The sequence below is a fragment of the Xiphophorus maculatus genome, chromosome 6, assembly GCF_002775205.1.
Source record: "Xiphophorus maculatus strain JP 163 A chromosome 6, X_maculatus-5.0-male, whole genome shotgun sequence".
NCBI lineage: Eukaryota > Metazoa > Chordata > Actinopteri > Cyprinodontiformes > Poeciliidae > Xiphophorus > Xiphophorus maculatus.
In genome coordinates this window covers 24,949,569-24,967,658 of record NC_036448.1, presented here as the reverse complement: position 1 = coordinate 24,967,658, position 18,090 = coordinate 24,949,569, and the positions used below count along the sequence as shown (strand labels likewise).

The following is an 18,090-nucleotide window of genomic DNA, read 5'->3' as shown; positions in this document are numbered from 1 at the left end:
TCAATCAGTCAATCAATTAGAGATCCTCCTGAGCTGAACTCATTATGTTCATTAAGCACATATTTCCACAAAATCAATTTCTTCCCTTCCAGCCTCCCCTCCTCCACGGTCGCAACCAAAGAGCTGTCAAAGGATGTCAGGGACAAGATACTAGGTCTGCACAAAACTGGAAGGGGAAACAACAACCTTCTGCACTAAGCTGTGTGAGAAGTTGACAGCTGGTGGTTCAGTTATTGGCAAAAGATAGGAATAGGAAATTGCCCTCATCTTTAAGGTTAATGTATTATGATCACGAATAAGGTCAGAAATCAGCCCACAACTCCTCAGGAAGAGGTTGTTCATGATGTAAAAGGACTTACAAAGAGCAAAAATGGAGACACACCATGAACCTGCAGTAGAAAGGACATACAAAGAACTTGTCTCAGTTTGTTGGAAAATATCGAAAATATTCAGAGAAGCTTCTGAGGAAGGTCCTGTGGCTTATATTCCAATAAATCATAGAGACTGGATGATATAACTGAAAAACATATTACTGTATAAGCATTTATCAGTCTATCTATAATTATTAATTAACTTTATGCTTTAAATATACAAAATATTACCAAATCAGTGACATGACCTTTCCACAGTTTTCACTCCACTATGTTTCTTAAGGAATTATGAGGCACATTAGTGAAACCTTAAACTGTTGCCGCCCCAGTTACTAAACAGGTTGTTGCTAGGTAACCAAAGAGTGAGTTAGTTGATGCCACCAACCTGGCTTACTACATTAAAGTACTATTTTCATTGGCAGATTATTTCACTTATTACATAGGGTAAATGTCTTGCTATAAGTGAAATAATCTGCCAATGGAACAAGTACGTTTTCATAAATATTAAGGAATAATTGACTGAAAACAAGCTCCTACTTCTTGCTAAAAAGTTACTTGTAGATTAGTTTTGTCATATTGTAAGTCTACTAATATGATTACACAAGAAACTAGACTAAAAATACTTGGTAGGATTTTGTGTTTTTGCAGTCTGGTAAGTGACCCAATACTTTTGGCGATGCAGTGTATACCATTTAGTTTTACAGAGCTCTTCATGACATGTTTAACCTTTTCTTTCAGCCTGGATGAGATTGTGGAAAATGTTGAAAGACCAGAAACCTATGTGAGGAGTATGGCACAGGATATTGAAGTAGACACTTTACAGGGAATTAGTCATATTGCAGTGTGGGAAGAACTCAAGCATAAAATCAAGCCTCAAAGTAATTGGCAATTAGTTAGGAGATATTTGGAGCTTATTTGACACAGGATCGTTTGCTGCATCTGTTGTGCGAGCCCAGCGGTTGACCTGCCGTATGTCGGAAAAGACGGCAGACTTCGAGCCAACCGAGGCGTTGCATTGGCTTTGAATCAAGCTGAAGACTCAATGAAAACTGGATTCAGTGGCACAGCTCACTGCTTCGCTCATCTATTTGGACAACAGACACCAGGACTGCCTCAGAATCCCAACAGCTGAACACTCTGCTGCTTCCTCATTATAAACCTCGAGGCCTCTTATCGATCCCTCATTATCATGTTTATTGTAAATACTGTATGCGTTATGTAGAGAGCAAGGTTTCATTTGTAGCGCTGACAGCGGTGATTGATGAGCTGTTGTTAACCGAAGGGCCACGTGTGGGAATATTAAGCAGGTGGGAAAGCATTTGCTGATGGGGAGTTGAGAGGGGAGAGAAACCCTGGGAATGGTGTGGGGCAGGGGATGTAAAGCTCAGGTTACCCAGAGAGAAGGGAACATTGAGGGGGGTAATGGGATATTTGGTGTGGTGCAGGGTGCCAGGCCCAAAAAAAGCCAGCAGCAGTGTCTTCTGCACATGTTGGTGGGAGACCCCAGCAGATCCCAGACCGCCGAACTCGTCCTTTACTGTATAACCTGCAGACGTCTGGACACCAAGCATGGGCAGAGAGGTAAGTTCATAATCTTTTCTTCAGCAAACAAAACAAAAAGCACTTTTTAAATACCTGTACGTTTTAATGTAATAAAGCAATGGGTTTTGAACCAGATGGAGCAGAAGTGGTAAACCAGTGTGTAGAAGTGAAAAAGTATCCACACCAATTCAATATTTTCACATACTGTCATGCTACTACAACAAATTTCTGTATTTTATTAGCATTTTTTGGGTTATAAACTGACAAAATGAAGAATGTGTAAAGTTCAAGATGCTGGTTTTTAAAAATAAAAACTCAAAAATGTAGCATGTGCTTTCAGTCTTTGCTGTGCCACGTTGCAACTGTTTTACAACCATTCTACATCTAAAGACTTAACATTTTTAATATCAATTTTTTGGAAAGAGATTAATCTCAGTCAGATTACATGAAAAACATCTGTAAACAAAAAAAATTAAGTCCTACAAACATAGATTTATGTTTAAACAAAATCTAGTATTTTCAATCTATTCTAGTGCAAATATTTTGGTACACCTGAAATAAGACAAAACTAATTTACAAGTATCTTTTATAAAGACATAGGAGCTTATTTTTAGTACTTTTTAAAATGATTGACCTAAAACAAGCGCCTATTTCTTGAAAAGTTACTTGTAAGTTAGCTTTGTCTTATTTCAAGTGTTCTAAGATATTTTACCAAAACTAGACCAAAAATAGTTGCTAAGACTTTGTGTTTTTGAAGCGCTTCTTCCTTCTTCTCTTCAACTCTAATAAACTTCGATCTGTATCAAAAGATATAAATCCCCACGTCATGATGCAGTCACCACCATATCTTCCCATGCATGTGGTGTGTTCAGGGTGACGTTCAAATGCTGGTCAGCATATTGAAAATATGCAAAATAAGGTAAAGTCTTGATCTCATTTGACCAAAGTAAACTTTATCTCTATTTTTCTATCCCAGATTCTCTAACCTGAGCAGTGGATCATCATGCTTTGTTAATATTCATGTTGTTGTTTGTTCTCTAGCTTTATTTAGTTGTATACAAAATAAATACAAATGCAAGTTTGTGGTTGTAGCATGACAAAATACTTTTACAAGACTCTGCTTGTATGTTGTGCTCCCAACATGTGTAAGGGGAATGAAGTCTGTGAGCATTCTTTAGCAACAAAAGCCCCCATCTCAGGTTGATGGCCCTCCTCCCCAATAAGTTTTGTTCCTCCTCGCTTGCTGTTTATCTGGGTTATTTTGTAATTTTCCCTGTATTCTCTCCATCAGGCCTCATTCCATTTAGCTTTATGGGAGGACAGCCTGGTAATCTTCCTCGTGCACAGTGGGGGGAAATTGCTATGCCAGACACATTTCAGGCTCTCCACCGGCTCGGCGCTCCCTCTTTGGCTCTTTTTTTGATTAGGTTTTCACCGTGTCACTCACGTGCACGCTCTCCCCTCACATTCTCCCGCCTTCACTGCTGCACTGACATGCACACGTGCTTGCTAAGAGGAGACTGACAGCGGCAGATGATTTCCATGATGCGCCATTCTTCCAACTGTTCCCAACTCACACACATACACACACACGCGCGCTCGCAAATGAGGAACTTCCACTGTGACAAAAAAAATCTTTTCCATATTCCGTGAATGGTTTGCCAATAGTGCTGGGAGATTGAAATGAAACGGCATACACAAGTCCATTGTGCTTGTAATATACTGCCATGAATGTAAATGTCCTTGGTTTAGGCTGCTGTTTGTTGTATCTGTGTTTTTCCACAGTGGGGGACAGAGAGTGGAGGGAAGAGGAAGAAGAAGGATAAGAACCTGGACGAGCTGAAGAAGGAGGTGGCCTTGGTGAGCAAACATGCCGCCCCTGTGCCGTGATTGATTTCTTCTCCGCTGCTCCCAAATGATCTTCAAATAGCGCTACGCCACAGACACCAGATTATTTAACAAGGCTATAAATGAAAACCGTGGCCCGTAAACAAAATGGCAATCCAACTTGCTCTGTGCAGTCGGCTGCAGACGAGCCGCAACGCCGGCCTGTTTCTCCTCTATCTGCTCAGCCTCCCTCTGGCTGCTCCGCTTTGTACTCAGAAAGACTCTGAATAATTTGTGGGCCACCAGCAGCCTGGTGCCGGGTTTCTGCCTTTCGCAGAGCTGTAGTTCTTTGAGGTGCTGTCAGAAAGCCACCAATCGATGCCCATGAAAACTGGGTTAAGTTTTACTTCTTGCACCACGTGTGATAAAGTAACTCCTGTCAATAAAAAGTAGGCCTCCATCTGATTAAAGGGGAAAATCCCTTTGAAACTGTCAACAGTGAGTTTTGTGATTGTCACATTTTACCTTCATCACTCTACTTCATATGCTTCTTCATTTAGTTCCTCCCATTTCTGTTTGTTTTTACACAGTAAATCACCTTAATCACCACTAGCTGTTGGGGGATCAATACTGACTATAGCCCAATATAAATAACAGCTGAATGTTTTGAGAACACAAGGTCGTTCAGATGAGTTTTGGCCAAATTGCTTCCTGCCGACTGAGGTTTCTGTTAGTAAAGAAAGTGAGAGATTTTGCTCTTTTTTATGCTGGGTAAGACAAAACAAACACCGTTTATTTTGTAAGATTGACGCAATTCCCAGAGATGATTGCTGATTAATGTCTTACTGCGAACTTCTAAATTCAAAAGACCCCCAAAGACGACATGATTACAGGTTATTTGTGGAATATTACCAACAAAACTGTTTCGTTGCAAAACCATCAAATCCTACCTGATAAAGAGAAATTGATTGTCCATTTACTGGAAGAGGCTTTTTTTTAAAATTGATGTAGTGACAAGGCACCAAGCTGAGTTTCTGGGCTGTGGAAAACTAAACTGGTTGCTTAGTGAGCTTTTATGAGACAGTGCAGCTGTTAGGAGTACTTATGGGCAGCCAGTAGATCACAAGGCAGAAACAGCAATCAGGGAGATTTCAGTTTGGAGAAACGGAGAGAAATTCTTATAAAGGAGTCAAGCTAAAAGTCTCTAAGAACAGAAACTGTTCAATATAGATTTTCTTTAGTATCTAAAATAACTGAAAATTATCCTAATATTTTGAGTCTGCATTACTATTTGATGGTACACCATTATACAGCCCACGCTTTCCTGGAACATTGAGGCTACTTTCCAGAAATAACTAGGTCTTTTCTGGCGCTTACTGAGCACTTTCATAAAACCTACTGGTTATTTTTCAGAAGGATAATTAGGGTAATTAATGGAACTCCAAAGACACTTTCTTCGAGCTTTTATGCAAATGACTGGTTACTTTACTGGTCACTACTTGCTAGCCTCATTCAGGAGTCAGACCGTGCTTTGAGGTGGCTAGACAATAGAATAAGTTCCTGGAACATTATTTTCCAATAACCTTTTTGGATCTTACTGGTTACTTTCCCAGAATTGACTACATACTTTAAAGAACCAGACTGCAGCACAAGGTGATTTACATTAAGGTACATTCCCTTAAACTTAGAGGTAAATTTTAGGGAACATTTTATGGAACCATAAGCTCCATATGAAAAGGGCTTTGCCGTACGTACGTTCTGGCACATAAGCAGAAAGTTTTGAAACAAAAGTACCTGGAAAGTTCTTGAAAGTACATAGTAGCTTCTGGTGAACTTGGAACACAACAAGTACCTTAAAGTAACTAGCAAATTATGAGAGAGTTCCAGTAATTGCTAATTTGTCCACGGTTATCGCCTAGTCACAATCAGTCATAATGTTCTCAGGTTGGAAGATCAAAGGAACGTCTTGTTGTTGAGTCATGCTAAATTAAAATCTTATCATGTTTTATGCTTTCTCATTTTTCAAATACACAGTTTCAAGTTTTAACAGGTGGTTTTTAAAATGATATTTCTGTAACGACTTCAACTGCAGCGACTAAAATATGCTGGTTCTGAAAGTCCATCAGGAGTTTCTCTATTTTCAAAGCTCTTCAGTGTGTTTGAACACTTTAAGTAATTTGTAGACATCTGCACTACTGACTATGTTAAACTTTCGTTCTTTACTTACAAATTCTTCCCTCAACTTTCCTAATGTGAGGAAAAAGGTGTGAAGCAGCACAATTTCTTAAATTTTCCTTCAAATTATCCAAGTTTGCCAAACAACTTCATGTCTACCTTTAGTTCGCCACTGAACTTCTGTCTAAGTTTTTATTTTAAACAATGGGAATTGTATTTTATCAACAAAAGGTCCTCATAAAAACCTGAGTGTGTAATAAAATCTGATTGCCTGCACATCATTTCACCAGATGGAAGAATAAACATTCTGCTAATCCCTGCAGAAAATAGCTAATATTTGTCAGGAGGGTTTACTTTACAGCAGCCCTTTGTACTTGAATGGAATGTGATTAAATGTCACCAGAGTGAGTTTGTGCTCTAAATTCTTCTGTAAAAGGAAAACAATCATGCCAGCTATGTTTTAAAGTTTATGTAAATTTAGACAATTCCTATGAGAACGTACAGTATATGTAGCTCTAGAACACTGAGAGCAGTGTAGTAGCTGTTAGCTGGTTAGCTGTGTGAAATCCAAATTTTAGGTTCAATTCAGCAATGGATGATGCAAATAAATAATTATTTTTCTAGATGTAACCATGATGTTTACTTTTTACCCCAGATTGAGCCAGCTGTTCGCTTCAATATGCACAGACAATTTTGATGTTAGGTGTTTTCAACCCTGCTTCAGATAGCCATATTTTTCTGTTTAATCTGATTTTCACAGCTGTTATTTAGCTGAAACCAGCGTTCTTTGACCAAATTCATCAAAATAAGGCATTATTTTCATTGTCAGACACTCTCTCACTCAGCCTGGATACAAACATTCTTTTCATCCACAGAGGAAAGGATTTAAATTATTTCCAGAAATGATAACAATCAGTGAAAAACGGCAATATACTGCCAAGAACAAAATGTCACTTTGACCTGTTCTCCAGCTGCGCTTTCAGATAGACAAAATTGTCCCTTTGACTTTGTAAACATGTGACTCATTCTGGATTAGAATAAATTCACAAAGCACAATCATTTTACAGAAGCGTGCATTTCTGTACATTTGGAGAGCTTGCCTTATGAATAATATCATAAGCCGTCGTTCTTGAATGCAGCAGACATACATTTATAGAAAACAAAGCTCATGCGTTTCTGCACAATGAGATGCAGTGGGGTCGGACATCTTTGACCTCTCTGATCTGTCATGAGACATGAATCATTTATTTGAATCCTCTGGGCCGGGTTGGAAACTGAGAATAAAGCATTTTTCAGTAAGACGGGGCAGCAGTGGGACTTTGCTTTTCCTGCAGCAGCCATACAGCTTCAGATCACATAGTATATAACACTGAATGACTCCTTATAGAATCATAACTAGTTTTCATTTCATGCTTTGCCAAATACGGACTGTGTTTGTGTTCAGCCGAAGCACAAGTTACAAGGAAATATTTTATCCTTGCAGGATGACCATAAAATATCTGTGGATGAAGTGGGAAAACGCTATGGAGTGGACCTGACACGGGTAACAGCACACACACACGGGCCTCCTGTATTTTCACTTACACACAAGCACACAATAAAGAGTTGCTATAATATCCCACATAAAGATGTAATCTGTGCTTGCCTTCCCTGGAAGGCAAAATGCAAACTGAGACCAAGCGCGTTTTTGGTTGATTTCGACCCACTGTGGCGCGCCCGGCTCACCTGGGCTGTCCTTCATCTTTAATCCCTCACACACACAAACAAACTTGCATTCTTTGATGCAAAAAAAAAAAAAAATCCTACTATCGCATACACGGACAGATACAAGAACATCACAAAGCCTTTTTGCTGTAGCCACATTTGCTGCTTGCCGTTAGGGTTGATATTGCGGCCTTGCAGGTGAAGTGAAGCAGATTTTATCTTGGTTAGATTATGAAAAAATAGAATCACTGGGAGCGCAGGTAAAGGTTCAGGCAGCACAAATGAATTCAGTGCGAGTTCCTAGAAAGTCTAATAACATTTTTGTATTCCAGGTATTTAAAGTATATAAAGAGATTTTATGTAAATCAGACCATGACATCTGAGTAAAATGTTCAATAAAGTCCCAGCTAAGGAACTCTTACAGGCAGAGTCACCCAGTTTATTGTGCTTATTGTGTTAAATAGGCCAGGCAGGAATACTTGATGTTCTGCAGCTGAAGCAGTAAAATTGCCTTTAAGCCATGGTAGAAACTGGGCCGTTGTGTTGTAAAAAGATATCCACTGCAAGCAGAAGGACATTCATCCCTAAAAATTGCTCTCCCTCAGGGCCTGACCAACGGCAGAGCTGCAGAAGTTCTGGCCAGGGACGGTCCGAATGCGCTGACTCCGCCTCCCACCACCCCAGAGTGGGTCAAGTTCTGTCGTCAGCTGTTTGGTGGCTTCTCCATCCTGCTGTGGATCGGCGCTGTACTCTGTTTCCTGGCCTACAGCATCCAGGCGGCTATGGAGGACGAGCCGGCCAACGACAACGTGAGAAAATGCATGTAAAAGCATTTAGCACACTATACACACTGCAGCTCTGCCAAAGCACACATCTTCCCTACAGATGTGCTGACCCCTACTTCATGCTCTAATTTCGGGGTGTCCCCATCAGGTTTCCTGCCCTCTGAGATTTTGTATGATGCATACCATGGCTATTGCAGACAGAAAAAAAAGGAGTAAACATCCACAAAAACAAAATCTAGAAGAAAAAAACAAGGAAATGTCTGAGTTTTAAAACTCAAAAATTTGTCAAAAAACATTCAGAAATTTTCAAGAAAAAGTAAAAAAAAAATTGGAAAACTGGATTATCTTTGACTTTTGAAACTCAAAAAATCTCCAACTTTTGAGACTCTATTTTCAACTTTTGAAACTCAGACATTTCCATGTTTTTTTTCCTAAAATATTTCTGAGATTAATCTAAAAATGTTTGACTTTTTAGCTGAAATGACTTCCTTCTTTTCTTTCTACAATGGTCCTAATTCACCATCGTAATTTTGAGTATTAAACTATTAATGTCCTGACCTGATGTCATTTAAAAAATGAGAAGTGAAGAAAGAGCTTTGGCATTTCTTTTATATTTTATTTTATCCACCTTATTTATCATTTAACAGGCTGTGTAAATCACAAGTATATATATATATATTTGTATATATATATACTTTTTCTTTTTTTTGGTGCAACAGTTTTGTTTGCACAGGTGTGCTGTGTTGAGACAAGTCTGATCATAACCTCACATAGCGGTAGGTACTGTTCCTATTTGGAATAACAGAATTTTTAGAATAAATATACATATACAGTATATTTGATCCCTTATTTTGATAAGATCCAGATCCTGATCCAGTCTGAAACCACATGATCGGATCAGCACATCCCTATTTATGGTTAAATTTTTTTCTCCAAGCTCCATTCATTTTGTTCAGACAAATCCGTGCAAATTGTGTTTTATTGAAGTTTTGAAGTATAAGAAACTATTCTCACTGTGCAGTGATAACATGCTATACACATTATGGCTGCAGTCAGGTGAACTGAAAAACATTAATTATCTCCTCATCATAGCAGCTGTCTGTGGGGGAAATATATTTGTTACATTCGACAACAGCCAGATTGCAAAAAAAAACAGACAACCGAGTCAGCGCATCTCCAAAACTGCTGCTCTTGTGGGCTGTTCCTGGTCTGCAGGGTTTACATCTGTCAAGCAGTTCAAGGAAGGAACGGTGGGTCATCGATGCACATAGAGAGCAAAGGCTGGCCTGTGCAGTAAAACAAATGAACTCGAAGTCAGTACTCTAAATACAGCACATTACAGTTTCTGTGAGGCTATATAGTCGCAGACCACTGTGGGTTTCCATGCCAACCTCTGCCCACCAACAGTGGGCATCTGAACATTTGAATCAGTCCAGAAAGGAAAGGAAGAAGGTGGCCTGGTCTGATTGTGATGAATTAGGTTTTATTTTACATCATCTGAATGGCTGGATGCATGTGCACCGCTTACCTGGGAACACGGGATGCATGGAAAGAAAAACACGCCTGCAGAGGCTTGTTCTGCTGGGAAAAGCTTGACTTATGCAGCACACTTACCATACTTGAAACCACCTACCTAACCATTGTTGTGGGTCATTTTAATAATATTCCCTGATGGCTGGGGCCACTTTTAGCTGGATATAAGATCCTGACACAAAATAAAAATATCTCAACAATGGCTTTGAGGTATTGACTTTGCCTCCAAATTACCCAGACCTCGATGACATAAAGCATCTGTTTGATTTACCCAGGGTCATCTTACAACTTCCATGACGAAAATTATCTCATGCTAACATCTTGTTGCTACTGTAGCTCATGTCTTCACGGGTTTATTGGAGTGCATGGTTTAACATGTCATGTTTAACACCCCATTAGACAGGCAATGTTATGCCTGAAGGCAAAAACAATCAACTTTGAGTTTAGTTTTAACAACCTGGTTTTATTTTTTTTAAATTACAGTGTTCATTTATTTATAAAACAATAAATTATCTTCTGAGATGCTATTTCTTGTTTCCTATAAAAACAAAATCATTAATCTACTCAAATAAATTGCTCAAAGTTGCGTGAATGGGAATGGCTATAGTTATAGTTTTTGCTAAATTTGATGAACAATCAAACTATCAGACATTAAACATTCATATACAAAATCAGACTGTTACTTTTTCTGCACAAACTTATCAGTCTAGTCCAACCCTGAGGCTAACAAAGCTTTTTCTATCTAAACCTAATGAAATTAGATGAACAAAACCATAAATCCAGTAAAAAAAAAAAAGGAAACACTATATTTCTTTCCAGTCGTGTTTTGTTCTGCCATCTTAAGTGAAAAAACTGTAGCTCCAGCATGAGCTAAATTATCCCAGGATAATTTAGTTTATTAATGAGACAAATGCTTATATCAGCAAGATGCTATTCGTCAAAATATAATACAATAGAATAACTTTGCACTAAAATAGTTTGGTTATTAAACAAGCCTCCCTGCTGTCAGGAACCATCACTTACTCAACATATTTAGAGGATTATTGAACAAAATTGCTTGACAATTATAACAATACACCATAATGCCTTCACTTGTGGAAGGTTTCTCCCATTAAATGCAATATTTTTATTTCTCCATGCATTAGGTGCAGCTCCTGGATGTATGATGTTCTCTATATGCTGCCGGTTTAGTGAGAGCAAACGTGTGAGCTTTGCTGTCTCCAAAATCCATCTGCAAATGAGCACTCTATATTGGTTTGCAGAAAATAACATATTTTGCTATGATTGACCAACATTTTTTAGAAGAGCACTCATTCAGTGTGGCTATAAATAACATTGGCAAATTGGCAGAAAACCTCAACAATGCTTTTTAAAGTTGCTTCTGTTACCATCAGTAATGTATATTATAGTAGTTATATATTTTTGTATTTTGGAAAGTATTTTAAGTGGGATTAAAAAGAGAAAAACAATCAAAAGTAAGCTATTTAAAGACCCCCAGCAAAAAAAACAAAACAAAAAAAAACCAATAATTGAAGAACATTTTACGATTCATCTTAAAATGTTTGAATATTTGAAGGCACACTTCAACACAGACTTTTGTCTGTGTTATAGAAAACTTTGTATTATTGAGCACATGAAACATGAATTTTGACAGGATATCAGCAAAAAAGATCTTTATTTATGATTGTATTTTAATATATAATAACTATTAATGGCTAAAACAGGAGATAAACAACCACAAACACGGATGGACAGCCTTTTTATAATAAGTCTATAGGTTATGTTTGTCTTCAGGATTAGCACAAAATTTTAATGCACACCATTTTATTTTTGCAGTAAATCTTTGTTTGTTTTTCTTTACATTCTGTGTTGCAGCACTGCCCTTTGTTCAACACATACTCCTCTCAAGGGAGACTAATAAAAACATGTTGATGTGACTTTGACTAAACATAAGCTGGCAATATGATTCCCCAGGAAAATTACCTCATTATGAATAAAAGACGTAAATAACCAACATTTACTTAAAGTGGAGCGTGATGGGTAGCTCTTCTCTTCTAATGATTACAAAATAACATACTTGAAGGCATTCAGCAGCTTCACTTTGTCCTACATCTCTCAATAAAGATTGCCTCTTGGATTTTTTTCTTGTTATTTAAAGGTTTTATAAGCACTGGAGGCCTTTACTGAACAGTATTTTGACAGGAAAGAGAATTAGAAGATACGTAGCAAACAGGCCGAGGCTTTGAACCCAAAGCAACCTCTTCATGGTTCCCCTTCTTTAAAAGTTTTCCTGGTTTTGACTGTCTGCAGTGTGAGAATTGTCCCTGATTCCTGATCCCTCATTTTAAAAAAACCCAACAAATTCCTGGCACACCTTTGGAAAATTACTCATGTCAACCATGGAGCAAATAAAGTAATCGCCACTCATTCTGCACCTTATGGCTCTGAGTCATAATGCAATCATCCTTCAGCTCTGACTATTCTCCAGTCAGCTTTAAACCATTGCATAACATACAGTAGATACAGCCGTGCACACTCACGATAACCTTTATCTCCCTGCGATTAAATCTCTCCGTTCAGTTCTGAGTGTGTAAAGCTGGATGCTCTGGTGAGCTGCTTCAAAGCCCTCACTGACTGCAGCTTTGACACTTTGTAAAATTCAGACAGTTATTTAAGATTAAAATCATCTCCCACAGAGCCTCGCATATGCCTATTGTCGGATAAAAGCATATTATCTAGTGATAAAAGTGTTCTGACATTTTCTGGTGTTTAAAATTGTCCTTAAATTGGATAATTATTTGCACAGTTTTAAGCTTCATGTTTAGATGTTTGCATATCGGCTCTTTCATGCTTAAAATGCTCAAACTCACCTGCTGGGACAGATGCAGCACCTACGTTTCTGCACAGCAGGTGAGCGAAAGCAGCTTTCCTCCACAGCAAGTAGAGGGAAAAATAAAGAGGAAAAATCTGCAAATACCATGAGGGACAAAACAGAAGCAGAAGCTGCAAAGAAAAAAATATGTTTGTGGCAAATGCTAACTGTGACAGGGGATTTTCTGAGGATACAGATTTATTTCCTGGTTCAGAACATTTGCACATCCACAGTAGTAATAAAAAAAAGTCTTTCAAAAGGGAAACAGCAAGAATGTTCTGTTATTGCACTCAAATAAAAGCAGAACCACGGAAAAAGCAAACTTCTCATGGTTTAAGACTTTTATTTTCCAGCAGTCCAAGGCAGAGAGTGCACCAGCTGGAGACGCTTTTATCCAGACTGACTGGCTGTCTTGTTTGCATCAGTGAGAGATGAACCCGTAGAAGCTTTTTCGCTGTACTGCTGAAAATAGATACTAAAAGCAAAACAACAATATGCCATAACATATCTCTGAAAATGATACAAGACTACAAAGCAACAGTCACTCTCTTGGTGGCCCAACGGATCACAGTTTCAGACAGGTGCTCTCTTGGACTAAAGCTGAATGTCAAGATGACAAAAAATTCTGTTCTACAGATGCGTGTGAACTTCTGTAGCTGCAGCGACTTGTATAAATGTTGATATCCCTTTGAACTAAAATGTTTATTCTGGGATTTTATTTGACAACCAAACACAAATATGTGGATAATTTTGAAGTGAAAGGAAAATGATGATTATCACATTTTTCATTAAAAAAAAATCCCCCTTGATCTTACTTTTAAATTGAACCAATTTAATTCAAAAATTCCCTTAACAGTAAACTTTTATTTTACTCAGAAAATACGGTTTGTTTGGGGAGGTGTGAATTCATAATTGAACTCTGATAAAACCCAAACTTTCGTTTGGTCGAAGTGAACTCTGGTGCGGTTCGAATGCGTATGTGAACGCCAGGCTGAGACTCCTCCAAATGTAGGAAGCAGACTATAACACATGGCATCCTGGGTAAATGCCAGTAAAACAAATGTGAAAGTTTAGGGCTAGCAGGGGAAATAGCTTGAGATCATTTACCAAAGACCAAAGAGAAATCATACAACCGCTAAAATTTGAAAATACTCTTTTTGTTTCCATTTCGTGACGAAGGATGTTGCACTCTTCTTCAGAGGTGTTGTGTCGTTTCCTTCAGTGCTTCTTGGTGCAGCGCCCCCACAGGTGAGGAGGGGGAAGATGCTTTTCAAAGAGTTTAGTTCATTTCACACACTGCAGTGTGAGAGCGAACCTCACCAGCTGAAAATGTAACAAATGATGCAGAATGCAGATGTTCTGTTGTGGCCTTACAAATGAGAGAGCATTGGGAATACGAAGCATCGTGAAGTCCAAGGGGCACACGAGACGGATCAGGGATGAAGTTTTAGTTAGGTCATAGAACAATATCCCAAGCTTTGAACATTATAGAGCAATGTTTAATCCATCACCTGAAAATGAACAGAGTGACACGACTGGAAACCTACTAAAACATGACCATCTACCTAAACTACCAGGCTGATGAAGGAAAACATTACACTTAAAAGAAGCCAAGAGAGCCACAGGTGGGACAATCTTTAAAAATATAACGGGCGTGCCGTGGTGGCGTAGGGGTTAGCGCGACCCATATTTGGAGGCCTTGAGTCCTCGACGCGGCCGTCGCGGGTTCGACTCCCGGACCCGACGATATTTGCCGCATGTCTTCCCCCCTCTCCCTCCCCGTTTCCTGTCAGCCTACTGTCATATAAGGGACACTAGAACCCACAAAAGACCCCCTGGGGGGTAAAAAAATATATATAACAACAAGGCAATGCACCATACCCATGCTGGTATGGTGGGAACATCATGCTGTGGAAATGTTTTTCTTCAGCCAAAAGACAAAATTCTAAGAGTAAAATTGGTAAAACCCAGAACATCTGAGTTTTGGAGCACACTTTAACCTTTTAGCAGGACAACAATCCCGAACATTCAACCAGAGTTACAATAGAACGACTTAGAGGTACATTCATGTGTTAGAATGACCCAAAGTACACATCTAAATCCAGTAAAAACCATTCAGTCTGACTGAGCTTTCACTATTTTGCCAAGAATAGTGGGGAAAAATTCATTCTCCAGATGTACAAAAGACCTCAAAAGACCTGTAGCTGGAAATATAACAAAAGGTATTTCTGTGCCACTCAGGGGGGTGAAACTGAATGGACAAAACACTTTTCAGAGCTTAATTTGTAAAAAAAAAAACCCCAAAACATTTACTTCACTTCATTCTTGTGCACTACGCTGTGTTGGTCTAAAATCCTGATAAGTTTGTGGTGTTAATGTGATAAACTTTGCTAGTGGTCAAAGGTTATGAATACTTTTGCAAGGATTAGATTTATAATTAGCATTATGTTCTGAGCAATTTAAAGATGCTTTCTGTGCTCTAACATGCCTTAAATGAAGTCCATTAAGCAGGTAATGACGCTGTGTCCCCTGTGGCTCGCCTTTGTTTTCTTTCAGCTGTATCTGGGCGTGGTGCTGGCTGCCGTGGTGATCATCACTGGGTGCTTCTCCTACTTCCAAGAGTCCAAGAGCTCTCGCATCATGGACTCGTTCAAGAAAATGGTGCCACAGGTACGGTGATGCATTAGGTGGCTGGTGTAGTCTCAGAGCTTTCTGAATCAATAAGCTATCCCTCAAGTAGGGCTTACACACTCACTTGAGTGGAAACCTAATAAGCTTGCACAAAGGAAAATAAATGTTTGAGCCAACTCTGGATTGTGAGTGTGTTTGCATAAAAACTCCCCTCTCGTTATCCACCTCCAGCTCTTCGATTGCCTAATTCTTTAATCTATTTATGCTCTTTTCCCTCCCTTTCCTTTGCCTCTTTCCCTTACCTATCTTTTCCGTCTTCCTCCTTTTCTTCTATATCAGCTTTTAATATACTACTAGCCCCTCTGGCAGCTCTTTTTTAAACATCTCTCTCCTCATCTTACTAAATCCTCTCTCTGTGCAAGATTCCCTGTCTCCTCCTGACAGTTTTTCTTCATCTTTATCTACATGCCAGCAAGCGATGGTTATTCGCGAGGGGGAGAAGTTGCAAATCAACGCAGAATTTGTTGTCTTGGGAGACCTGGTGGAGATTAAAGGTGGAGACCGGGTTCCTGCTGACCTCCGGGTGATCTCTTCTAGCGGATGTAAGGTATTGGACCGAAGGTCAAATCGCAAAGTTTTAAGGTCTCACAGGTAGTTCTAGTGGTGCGATGGTGTCATTAAACTTAAACTGGCTCAATTGTTTAAAGTTTAATTTGAGAAACTCCAAGGTTTGACGGTTTAAGTTGAGTGGATGTTGTAACATATTTAATCAGGGAACAGTTTGAGAATCTCATAGTTTGATAACCCTAAGTATAAGAATAATACAACCCAAATCAGCTTTTTTTTAATCTATATGTGATCTATATCGGACTTTTTCAAGGCAGTCTGAATGATCTAATTTCAATCTTTTCACAGTCCGATCTGTGCCACCTCCATATCCGGTACTAATTCGGATACGTATTTGATTGTTTTCAAAACATCTGCAGTCTGAACAGTCATGTTGTATTTTACCTGGCTTTGATTTCATTGATAAGAGAAATGTCATAAGTTTGTCAGATGTGGAAAATCAGGACGTAAACAATGGATAAGAATTATGATTATGAACTTAAGAGAGAATCTGTGTCACTAAACTCATCATATCAAAGTCAGACATTCCTTGCTCTGTCTAGCAAACAAACTTCTCAAAAGAAGTTACAGTCAATGCTCCACAAAAAGCCGTTGCTATTAGTGGTAAGTTCTTTTTATTAGCTTTCTTTATCTTATTATCATTTAATAAAACTGTTGGCTCCCGTTGCTGAATAAACATTAAAATCAATTCACAAACACTTCCATCATAAACAGAGCGCAGCTCTTTGACGTCAACGCTCTTCTTCCTCACATTCAGGTCACTTTGGGGTTGTAAACTGTTCACACTGAAGCCTCATTGTGGTTGAGTTTAATTAGCAGAATGAATGACCACACACAAAAAATCTATTTCAACAAAAATCTGGAATTGAACATAAAATCTTATAATAAGCGATATGGACGTATATGCAGAAATTTCACCTTTCCAGAAGGCCTTCACCGTGACAACTTAGCTGACGTAATCTTTGACCTGCGGATGATGTTTTGTTCTTCTAGTTTACAAATCAATAAGCTTTTGAAATGATTGCATCCTTGTTTTTTCTCTCCTTAATATATACATGCTGGCAACCTTGAACACAAATTACCTTTGAACAGTGATGTATGTTATCTGGTGTTTTAAAAAACCATCCTACCTGAGCACTTGAGAGAAAAGGGTATAAAATAAATAATATAACATATTTTTGCTTGGATTTAATAATTTGCCAACAACACATTGATTGTGGCCTAATGATGATACAAGAGGAAACTTATTTGGGTCAAGCATAGACTCAAAAGACCCTGCCATGGACTAAAAAACATAAAGAAAAAAGGATTTTAAAATTTGACTGATGATAAACCAGATGGTTTATCCAATTATCTCTTCACCTGCTGTTGTTTTCTTAAAAGTCAGACATTTTCCAAACGCTATTCTTTGAAGATATTTAAGAAAACCATCTGGAATTTCAGTTATAAACTGAGAGTAACCAATTAGGAAGGGAAAATATGTCACATCAGTTATGCAAGAGCTTAAGGTATTATGATTTGGTACAGTTTACTCTAAAGGATAATTTATTTCTTCCATTCAATTCAATTCAATTCAAAACTACTTTACCTGTCATAGTCATGGGCTGGAAGGATCTCCAGTAGCTGTCAGTCTTGCAACACATCTGAAGAGGCCTCTGACTGAAGACTGTTGCTGTATGACAAGAAATTTTCTGATTCTCTCTTTGATTAGTCAAAGAGAAGAGTAAAACGGAAATATGATGTATGATAAAAACTCGGAAAATAATGTATGGTTGAATTTTTTTATTTTTTATTTATTTTATTACTATTTTTTTTTAAGTTATTTCAAGACAAAAGAAATGTAAATAACTTTGCAAAGTTAGTTCACAAACTAAAGTCATGACATTATTACTTTGTCTTGTTACCATGGAGATGTTTTCTATATTTTTACTTTGCATTTGTGAACAGTTTTAACAAGAAACAGATGCAACATAAACTTTTTCGCAAACTGATTTTGACACTTCCTCAGCATCTTTACTGCAAA

At 38.3% G+C, this 18,090-nt stretch overlaps 1 protein-coding gene across 1 annotated transcript in view; it reads left to right on the top strand.

Moving 5' to 3' along the window:
• The first annotated feature begins 1,743 nt into the window (after positions 1 to 1,743).
• LOC102222505 (sodium/potassium-transporting ATPase subunit alpha-2) overlaps positions 1,744 to 18,090 on the top strand; it is a 59,570-nt gene continuing 43,223 nt past the window's right edge. The window contains exons 1-6 of the mRNA XM_005796607.2: positions 1,744 to 1,952; positions 3,699 to 3,773; positions 7,399 to 7,458; positions 8,225 to 8,428; positions 15,366 to 15,479; positions 15,913 to 16,047. Of these exons, the coding sequence (XP_005796664.1) occupies positions 1,941 to 1,952; positions 3,699 to 3,773; positions 7,399 to 7,458; positions 8,225 to 8,428; positions 15,366 to 15,479; positions 15,913 to 16,047 (600 nt within the window). The 5' untranslated portion in view covers positions 1,744 to 1,940. The remainder of the gene's footprint in view (positions 1,953 to 3,698; positions 3,774 to 7,398; positions 7,459 to 8,224; positions 8,429 to 15,365; positions 15,480 to 15,912; positions 16,048 to 18,090) is intronic.